The 10644-nt window shown below is 36.7% G+C and overlaps 1 protein-coding gene across 3 annotated transcripts; it reads right to left on the reverse strand.

Annotated features, from left to right (window-relative positions):
* Znf770 (zinc finger protein 770) lies at window positions 1-8459 on the reverse strand. 3 transcript variants are annotated; one of them, XM_005381180.1, is made up of 2 exons: window positions 8307-8459; window positions 1-4420 (listed from the first exon to the last, which is right to left on the reverse strand). In XM_005381180.1, exon 2 carries the CDS (start codon window positions 4362-4364, stop codon window positions 2259-2261), a length of 2106 nt encoding a protein of 701 aa, XP_005381237.1. In that variant the 5' UTR covers window positions 4365-4420; window positions 8307-8459; the 3' UTR covers window positions 1-2258. The 3 variants fall into 3 exon arrangements, with proteins under 3 accessions (XP_005381237.1, XP_013368118.1, XP_005381238.1); XM_013512664.1 differs by having other exon boundaries at window positions 8286-8459; XM_005381181.2 differs by lacking the exon at window positions 8307-8459 and adding an exon at window positions 7888-8277.
* Between the last annotated feature and the right edge of the window lie 2185 nt (window positions 8460-10644).

Below are 10644 nucleotides of genomic sequence, written 5' to 3' on the forward strand. Positions count from 1 at the left end.
TTTGTTTTTCAAGAATTTAATCCACCATCCACTTCCCATCAGCACATACATTTTTATCGTAAAATTTTCTACCCTATTGCAGTTCAAAACAAACACCAGTAATTCTACTAACACAGCTAATCAAACTCTTCCAGTAAATAATTTTCCCACAGCCTGGAATCACCCAAACAAAAAATTCTACTTCTCTTCAATTATAAAGTTTATTTTTCCAGAAAACCAAAGTAATTGATTCAACAACACTAACAGGTCTAGCATGCAGCAAACCGTCTTTTAACATTCATTTCATCTTTTTAACATGAATTCATATTTTATTTTTGCTTCTACAAAGTTTCCATAAGAAGCTTGCAAGATAATAAAGGTAAGTAAGTATTTGTTACAGGTACTTCAAATAGCACTACAGTACATTTTTGACAAAATTTTTTACAATATACCAACTTTCAATATGAAACAGCTTAAAAAGGCATGGACCAAAAAAAAAAAAAAGTATAGTAGTATCACTTAGGCAAATAAAGTCAGAGTCATACAAGCACAACAATCAGAACTCTCCCTGTTTAGGTTGCAAAAGGAGTATGTGAAATATTTCCTCCAAGTAAACTTTTATAATAACTTAGGGAAATATCAAAAGCCATAATTTCAGGCATGCTAATGAAGTAACTCTTGAACTTTTATTCTAAGAAAATAATAAGCTAGTTACTCCTTGCTTTTATGTAATAGATGTGTTCTTGAAGTTTTGGGTAAAGCAAATTTTGTAAACCATATCTTGCTTACACTAAAGAAACATATTTCGAACAACGTATGCTCTAAAGCATGTAATTTTCTTCTGCTTCAGCTGGATGTCTCTCCTTAAAATATAGGCACATTTATACATCATTGGATATTTTTCTCATACTATCATATTTCATCTCTATAAATTAAACTCAAGTTACATAAAACTCACTTGTGGTTAAAGACAACCAAAGCCCCACCCTCCCCCATGGCAGATCTTCTAATACAATGCAAACTTAGTTATTCACTTATCCACATTCTCAATAGAGGGCTTTCCACCATATTTAAATGTACTAAGATAAATACCCATCTGCTTTTCTTTATACTTTAGAAACTTCTTTTATTGCTACAAAATGTCATTCCTAAAGATTTTACAAATACTGCCAAATATGAAGGACAATGTATGAATATGAAATATGTCCCTCATAATTTAGGATTACATCTTTCCCAAATTATCACAATTCTGTCTAGTTATACTTTCAACTCTGTAGGTATCTTATTCCTATATAGAGCAATGATTATTTTACTAGTTAAAATTAAAAGGTGATCAAAGTAACATTCATTAGCATTAGCATGCTGCAGAATCACAGAGGAATGAAAACTGAAACTACATATGGTCACTGGCATTTCATCAACCTTAGTAGATCAACCTTAAGTTGAAGGACCACTGAAAGAGGCATTAAAACAAAGTCTTACTAAAAAGTAAATGTCTTATGGATATAGTCTTCAAGCTGAGTCTTGTTTATGACTACTGGTGTCAACCACTGTATTAACAAGTAAATAAATGAATTGCCTTCATCCATCTGAAAAGATGAAACTGCATATATGAAAAGATTATGGCACCTGAAAAATATTCCTGATAAGTAAACACAAATGTATGTAGGTGCATCCTAGCTTCTTTTATGTTCTTTTGGGGAAATCAATACCACCCTGGGTTAAAAATAAAATCAAATCTTCATCACCTGAGCAACTGAAGGTAAAATTACCACATAATCCTAAAAATGGTTTTGAAAAGACCAATGAAAATAATGCCATAACTTTCTGCTCATATCCCATACTTACTAGTTTTTAAGATTGCAAGAAAAATCTTATAATAAAATGAGCCACGTTGGACAAATTATTCTTTAATGTAAAATAAGTGAACTATAAATGCTATTTACTGTAGCTAAAGGGCATTTTTTTCTGTCTTTTAAGTATGTGTATCTAAAGAAATGGCATAGCTCAAGGAATAATTTCTTTTAAAAATGTATCTGAACTGCTTGTACAGGATCATGGATTTGTAACTTCAATACAGCCAAAACAATTGCTTAGTATCAACTTATGCTCTTCCAAAAATTAATTTGGCTGCTCCTAAAACATTGTATTAATTTCCTTTATATCTGACCACAGGACAAGCAATTTCCCATGAAATTATTCAATCTAATGCAGGTCTTTAAAAAATGTTTAAATGATACAAGACCAGCAGAGACTACAAATGTTAGTGGTTTCCACAGTTACATAACCGAATCTAATACAACTACATTGTCTTGTGGCTGTTCTTTAAAGTGAGTGAGTTGATGCCTCTTCCAGTGAGGAGCCTGTCTGAATGTTTTGCCACAAACTGAGCATTCAAATGGTTTCTGACCTGCATGGATTAGATAGTGTCTTTCCAATTTAGATGGAGATCGGAAATTTTTACAGCAAACACTGCATTGGTAAAGGAGGCCATCATTTCTCTCAGGGTCCCCTGAATAACTAAAACAATGATGGCTTTGATCGGATTCCAAAAGTGCCTCAGAGAGATAGGGCTGCCGATTTCTATAGTAGGTACCGAGAATAAAATCCTCAGCTTCTGTCTTAACTTCTATTTCTGATGTTTGATCTGACTCTGAATCATATTTTTGAAAACCAAGACCCTGACATTGTTGGGAAGCACTATAGTCAGCATTATCACTTGGATGAATGCAAAGTTTGTTCACATTTCCAAATTCTACTTGGCAAAGAGATCTTCTATAAGGACTCTTTTCAATATGAGTTAGTTTATGTCTTTTTAAGTGAGCTGACTGCCTAAAAGATTTCCCACAAACATTACAGCCAAAAGGCCTTTGTCCAGTATGAATTAAATAGTGTCTTTGTAGTTTGGATATAGAAGGAAATACTTTCTCACATTTATCACAGGGACACATTTTATGTCCAGTATGTATGTTTTCACTTGGAACTGGAAAATCACACTGAAGCACTTCACAGTTACTTAAGAATTCCTCGGTGGATGAACCATAGACTGACAAGTCTTTATTATTCACTGAGCTATCTATACTTAATATGCTTTCTGCTGTAAGGATACCTTTCAAATTTTTTCCCATATTTTGGGTCTGCAATTGCTTTTGCCAAGAAAATGGCAAAGTTAATGTTTTCTTTTTTTTATTGCCAACTGTCTTATACGTTCCATGTTTGCCAAGAGAACCCATAAATCTTCTCTGAGTTTGTTCGGAGTTCTGCCCGCTAGAAATCAGATCACAAGTTTTCAAGAAACTATGTTTATGTGCTTTTTTTTCTGAGCGAAAGTTATCTAATTTTTTGCCCCCAGCACGTTTAAGTTTGGCCAAGATCTTTTTAACAATAGTTTTATAGTTGTAGCTTCTTTTGAGTCTGCTTGGAATTTTGCCTCCTCTGGCAGGAAAACACTTGTGTCCATTGAGAATCTCTTCTGATTCAAAACATTCTTCACACTCTGAACACTGAAAAGGGACAATATAAATGGAGTGGACATCAAGTGGATTATTCTCCTCAGATTTATCCATATCACCATTTTCAAAACCATCCTGCTTTACATTTAATTTATTAGGCAAAGGGCATGATTCTGGACTCTTCACCTTTAATGAAAGAGTCTGAAAAGTCTTATTCCTAGTATGGATTTGTTTATGCTTCAGAAGTTTGCTTTGAATCTTAAATCCTTTTTGACAAAAACAACATTGAAAAGGTCTTTCTTCTGAATGTGTGAGTTGGTGAATTTTTAAATGAGTTGACTGTCGGAAAGATTTACTGCACAGGACACATTTAAAAGGCCTCTGGCCAGTGTGAATAAGTGCATGCCTGTCAAGTTTTGATTGTGACGGAAACATCTTGCCACAGATTGTACATGCATGAATATTCTTTCTCTTCGTAGTGCCATAGGTGGGATCCGACTTAGAGCACGGGTGTAATGCCCATCTCTCCTCTGTAGTAAAAGTATTATACACTCCATGCACTGGCTCTTGTTTGGCCTCCAGCAGTTTTCTGACTTGCTTAACGTCACTCTGATAGGTTTCATTGTGAAATTGCTGGTGTTTCACAAATGTCTTCAGATTTTTAAAGTGGCGTTGACAAATACTGCATTTAAAAGGCAGCCTGTGAGTTAGTTGATGCCTTTCCAGATGAACTAGTTGCCTAAAGGTTTTATGACACACATCACATTCAAATGGTTTTTGACCAGTATGAATGAGATAATGCCTGGCTAATTTTGACGGTGTTTCAAAGTGCTTGAAGCAAATATTGCAAATATATGGCCTGTTTCTAGGTAGTTTACTGGCTACTACACGCTGCTGAATCTTTAGCATTTTAAAATTGTTTTCAGCCATCATATTCTTCAGTGATACACTTTGATGAGCTCCATATTGTCTTTAAATTCCAGAGATATCTAAAAATTAAAAAGAAGTATTAATTTACAAATTATTCATATAAAAAAAATTAAGCTGTCCTTTGGCTGAAGATATTTAAAGTTAATGGAGACTCTGGACATACTTTGTGTTTATAAGTAAACTAACAATTATTTTAGATCAATTCATTAGAACCATGAAACTACTTTCACACATAAAGAGGTATGATGAGTATAGCAGACACCTAAAAATGTATGTAATTTTAAGCTATTTTTCTACCTGAGAAGCTACATTAAAGGGGACTGAGTTAAATTTCCTAACATTAAATAGACTTTTTGATTCCAGCTTTCCTATTTCATTAGATTTGTCAATATTTACTTGTCTTGTCATTTTAAAAAAAAATAGGCTAGAAAAGTAAAATGTGTTGAGAAATGAAATATAATATGAAAAATAAGATGTATTTTCATTCAATTATAGCATAGATTGTAGACATCTCTGAGAATGGAAAGTTTTACTTATCCAAATTAGAGGTCTCTTAGCTACAATAACACTATTTACTCTCAATTACTTCCTTATGTGAACAAATTCAACTAGAAGAAAATTCCAAAGACCCAAGTTTTCGTCCTAGATTTATCACCACATAATCTTGGTGGTGGGAAGAAAGAAATACAGATTCCCCACCTGTAAAAAGGGAGAATGTCACTTGGACTACCTACTTCACCAAGCTGCTGTGCAAATCAACAGAGATAATGCATTTAAATAACCTTACATCATACATTGCTTGCAGACTGTGAGACAGTGTACACAATGTAAGTCATTATTTAGCTAAACACTAATCAAATCTAAAATTTTATTCCTGTTTAATAATATATTTTAGGGTTTTTAAGAGATAAACCTATTGACTAAAGTTCTTTTTATTTCTCCTTTCTACTTTGTTGTAGTGTTGTGTGTGTGTGTGTATATGTGGACTTCTTGAGGAAAAAACCCCAACAAAACAGAGAAAAATGAGGTTGACAAGTTGCATACTTATTTATGAATATGTTGAGTATGACATTTTTCAGGCAACATAATAAAAGGTTCATTTTGGTCTTAGGCATTAACATAAAGATAAAAATAACTTCTCTGTATGCCTCTGTAAGACACACACAAAAGTTTAACAGGTACTTGTACAACCATCTTATACACTATGTTCTTTTTTTTAAAGAAGAGTTAGGGCTGGGGATTTAGCTCAGTGGCAAAAGTGCCTGCCCGGCAAGCGCAAGGTCGTGAGTTCGGTTCCTGGTACAGGAGAAAGCCCCCCCCCCCAAAAAAAAGAAGAGTTGATTTTCTCCTCTTTCTTCTTTTATTGAACTGCCCTTAAATAAGGCAGATATTTTAAAAGAAAAAGGACAGCTACACCAACCCTCTCCTTCAAATGTTTCTTGTAGTTGAGATAAAAAAAATAAATAAAAATAAAAACAATTGATAACCAGGAACTCAGAGTTCTTTGGCAGATGATTTAGCAAACAACCAACACATATCTTAGTATCTATCTTCTCCTAGAAGATACCTTAAACACAGAATCAAATACTGTACTATACATATACTGTGGTTTTCTTCAACAAACAGGGTTATAAACAGAAAAAAGTTAAGCAAGTATTTTCTACTAGTTGCTTTATCATAGTGCCTTTTAAACTGCAGGTTAGTATTCATTATTGAACTATTAAGTTAAAACTTAGTGGATCATGAACAGCATTTTGTTTAATAAAATAAAGTTGAAAATGTCAGAATACATACCATATAGCAAGGGTAAATACTGTTTTATGAGACTTGTTTAGAAAAAAATAGTTAAAAATATTTTGTGAAAGATATTCCTAACATACCTTTTGACACAGAGGAATCTACAATAAACTCAACTTCCTATTTACAGTGGCCAAGTAATCTATTAGGTGATAAACACCATGGGCATCTGTGTCCAGTTTTTTAGTATTTGTATTACTCCAAAATATTTACTTAAAAATCATCTAAGAGAGGCCAAATGGAAAATGTGCCACACAAATACATGCAAAATATGACCATAAGCTATTGTATTAATTTATGAAACACAACATATAAAACAGCAACAATCAACAACCATAGCAACAATTATCCATTAAGGCCATGAATATCCATTTTCACTACACTGTACTACAGAATGCCAGAATTACAAGTGAATAGCCTCTAAAAAGCCTAAACATGCTGTACAGAGCAAAAGTCATAAGGAATAGGATTAAATAAAAAATACAGTGAGCATCTAAGAACTCAGCAATTTATCTAATTCTTGTTGGACAATTTATTTAATTCCTGTTGAGCAACTAGGTGTCAAGGCGCCAATCAGAACAATGAGCCAAACTGAAAGTAATAATCAAGCTTTTATTCACTTATGCAACACAGTAAGCAAGAAGCAAAAAGATACACTGGCTGGCTCCCTAGTGGTCCATTAAACAGGACACTAGGTGAGGGTTAAGTGGATGTATGTGCACAGGAGGGGATACTCTTGCCAAGGAGGTCCTAACAAAAGGTTCCTACCCTTTATGGACCCTTTGGCCCCTTTGGGCCAGAAAAGGGAAGGTGAAGGCTTATGGGTAAAAAGAACCTGAGTTAAAAATGGAGAAAAGTGCTTCAACTAGGGTGCTGTGGGAGGAACTCCAAATGAGACAGCTGGGCCAGGAAACAAGTTACAGAGTAAGCATGGCTAGCAACAGGGGAGAGGAGTCTGTTACTGCAACTCCCTCCAGAAAACTGCAAAGACCTGGCCATGCACCAAGTCTGGTAGCGGAGGGAGCTTCCCCGCATAAGGCCAGGGAGGCAAAGCCTAGTAATTAAGGTCAGTCCATAGGATTTTGGACTGGAGCTGGTCTTCTCAATTCTTTTGTATACTTCTCCTTCCACTTTATAACTGTTTGGGGGGACCACACTCCCCCACAAAAAATCCACACTAGAACCACACAAGACAATCTCTGATTACAACAGGGGCTGGCTACAGGTTCTTAGGCCAAAACAGATCTGCAATTGATCGCCCATCATCAGGACTAAGACTGAATTCTATTGTCACTTGCCTCCCTATTAGTAAGAAAACACTTCCTGGGAGTCCTATACTGTTAGAATCATTGGTAGCAAGTGGTGATCTCATCTCCTATTTATAAGCGAAAGGTCAGGAATTTCCACACTCCAAGTGTAATCCCCAATGTTCTTATACAGGCGTGCACACAAGGCTCTACATCCCATTACAAACGACTTTTCTGTTCTCTCCACTGAGTTTTCTGCGTGGACAACATTTTTTTAAAAAGCAAGCTAAGACTGGATAATTTTTATGTTAAACTGAAATAAAAATAAAGCTGACCTCAATAAAATCCAATGTCACTCAAAGGTTGAAACCCTGATTTTTGTCTTACCTAACACCAGCAAAAAGATGTGAGAATACTAAAAAAAGTAAATAGACCTGAGACAAGCGCAGACTCAGTTGGGGAATAATCTCTGATGCACTTACCATAGCCTTTGCCTGTTCTCCGCTTGTTCTGCCACTTCCCTTGGCCCACTCTCGGCCCCCCAACACTAAACAAAGGACCCTGACATCAGACAACTAGCGCTTGGCCTAACAGCTCACGATCAATGAACACCTAGCGGGTGGAGCAGAGTCTGGAGACCACACCATCCCACGCCAGGTGAACTCCTTTGACGGTAGTTAAATGAGCGAGAGAGAGAGGAAAAAAAAAAAAAAGCCGTAAGTATTGTAAGAACCACAGAGGGAGAAAAGCCTTCTTTCAGTCTTCTTTTTAGAGATCCCGCTCCCCGTGAGACAGGCCAGAAACTGGGAAGTGGATGGGAACGAAAAAAATGCTAAGTGGAGCTGAGGTCGTAGCACCCCTGTCCCGGGTCCCCCGGCACCTCAGCGGGATTGAAGCCGACCTGACTCTCCCTGGAGGTCACTCCACCTCGCCCTCAGGTTCCTGAAGGCCTCCGCATGCACCTGAAGCTGGCAAGGCCGGGCCGCTGCACACATCAGGGCCACAGAGCCGCGAAGGCACCGAGCTCGTCCGCAGGGTCGGCGCGGCGACTGGCTGAGCGCGCAGGCGCGGCGTTTGGGAGCCCCGGGAATAGGGTCCGACTAGAAACAAGGTCCTGGCATCTCAGGGCCGTAGTCGCCTCCGTGAAACCTGTGGGTCCCTGAGGACAGGAACTGCAGAGGCCTTGCTCTGGCTCTTTCATTCGATATATTTTGGAGGTCTACAAGGTACTGTACAAAGCCCTGTGCGCCACTTCTGAATTTCTTCAGGCTGCTCTGACAAATGCGTGTACAATTCTCAACATAATCACTCGTGCAAAATAGGCCATCAAAGAGCTGTTACCACTTATTATTTACTGTTTTTAACACTTTGAACAGGATCCTATTTTAAGATGGGAAAGTGAAGCTTAGAGATGTTAAGGAACCTAACGTCACACAACTCATAAAATTAAAGGTGGAATTTGAACCCAAGTAGTCTTAAAACCAGACCTGTGCTTTCAATTCACTACTGCCTCCCAAATTACAAATATTTTAACATTTTATGCAGACACAACTAAGGAGAAACAGGAGAAAATGGCTCATGGGGAATAACCTTTTTGCTTCTCATGTAGGAACCTCAGAGGAGTCAGAGTTGAGAAGGGTTAAAGTTGCTTATTCCACCTGAAGAAGGAAAGAGACAAACTTTGAGTGTCCTGAATGCTAATCCCAAGGTACAGACTTGCTTCATTGTCTCTTCAGCTTAGTCAAATCATGCAGACAGTTGCATCCATCACCAGCCATCATCATCCATCACCATAAATCCTTAAGCGAGTAACCCAGATTCTGAGAGAAGGCTACCCAAAATTGCAGACCAGTGGAGGGTGAGATTAGTTCTTTATTCATTACCTGCAAAACAAATAGACCTTTCCACCAAGAGCCTCTCCACAACCACACACTTTTCATGGTGTCCTTTCCCATTTACCCGGACAGTAAACTTGGGAGCTTCCTGCAAAAAAAGAAAGATATTAATTTAAATAAGAGTCATGGAGGAAGGTTTCATTGTATGGTGAGATTTGAACTTGTAAGCAGAATATGGATACATAGAAAATGTGGGGACAGGACAGAACATGGGAGCAAACGTGTAGGATGGAATAAAGGTAATTTGTCAAGAAAACATAAAAGGAAAGGCATGATACATGTTTGCACTCGTAGCTTACTTCTTCTACCTATTACTTGTGTCCTTAGACATTATTTGCACTTTTTTTGAGCCTCAATTTTCTCATCTGTAAATTGGGGACATAAACATTCATTTATTAAATCATAACTATAGCAAACATGAAGGATTCAAAGATGAAGCAGCAAGGCCTTTGACCTTAAAGTAGTTTTCTGCTCACAGAAGAGAATATAAAAACAAGTACAGTATTGGAGACAACATGTACAGGATAGTATGGGACAAGAAAAATCTAAATCTGCCTGAGTGCTTCAGGTAAAGATGGGCTCTGAGCCCATTTAATCATGCATCCATCCTACATATATTTTATTCAGCATTTTTTTTGTGTGGCCAAATCCTATTTTAGGCACTGGAGAAAGCATAGTAAATAAATTGCAAAATTTAAAATATTTCTATCTTAGTAGAATTTATATCCTAATGAGAGAGGCAGATAGTAAATAAAATACATACTATGGTAAGTATTGCATTGAGGAGAAAAGGTAAATCATGGAAATGAACCATGGAGATTTGTAGGAAAGTACTGCTGCCATTCTAGATGGTCAGAGATGGCTTTACTAAGTTTTGAGACTTTTCAGTTGAAACCTGATGGATACAAGAGATCCAGTCCTGCCAATGGGAGGCAGTAGGAGAAAGGAGTATGGGGATTTTTTCATTGCCAATAAAGAAAGAGTCAGGAAAGGAAGATAGGAAGATAACATTTCACACAGATGACACAATGAAAGAGAGCATGATGGATAGGAAACAGTAATTTAGAATTGCTGGAGTGTGAAGAACTGCTTGGGATAGTAAGGGATAGAAGAGTTACTTACTAGAATGCCAGTAAGTGGAACAAATTCACCAGACTCTTCACAAAAGCTAGGAAAGACTTCATATAAAATCCCATTCTTTTATTCTTTCTATTTTTTCTCTATCATCAAAAATATTTATCTATTATGAAAGATAATTATACTTGAAAGCAGGCTACATTTGGTATCTTTTACATATATTTTGGAATATTGTAAAGGCAGGATTTGTGAACTTGAGTTTTAGTC

This window comes from Chinchilla lanigera, unplaced genomic scaffold (assembly GCF_000276665.1).
Source record: "Chinchilla lanigera isolate Chin_1 unplaced genomic scaffold, ChiLan1.0 scaffold00015, whole genome shotgun sequence".
NCBI classification, from domain to species: Eukaryota; Metazoa; Chordata; class Mammalia; order Rodentia; family Chinchillidae; genus Chinchilla; species Chinchilla lanigera.

Coding starts and splice junctions, on each gene's coding strand:
- Znf770 (XM_005381180.1), bottom strand. CDS start 4,364: ATGATGGCTGAAAACAATTTTAAAATGCTAAAGATTCAGCAGCGTGTA.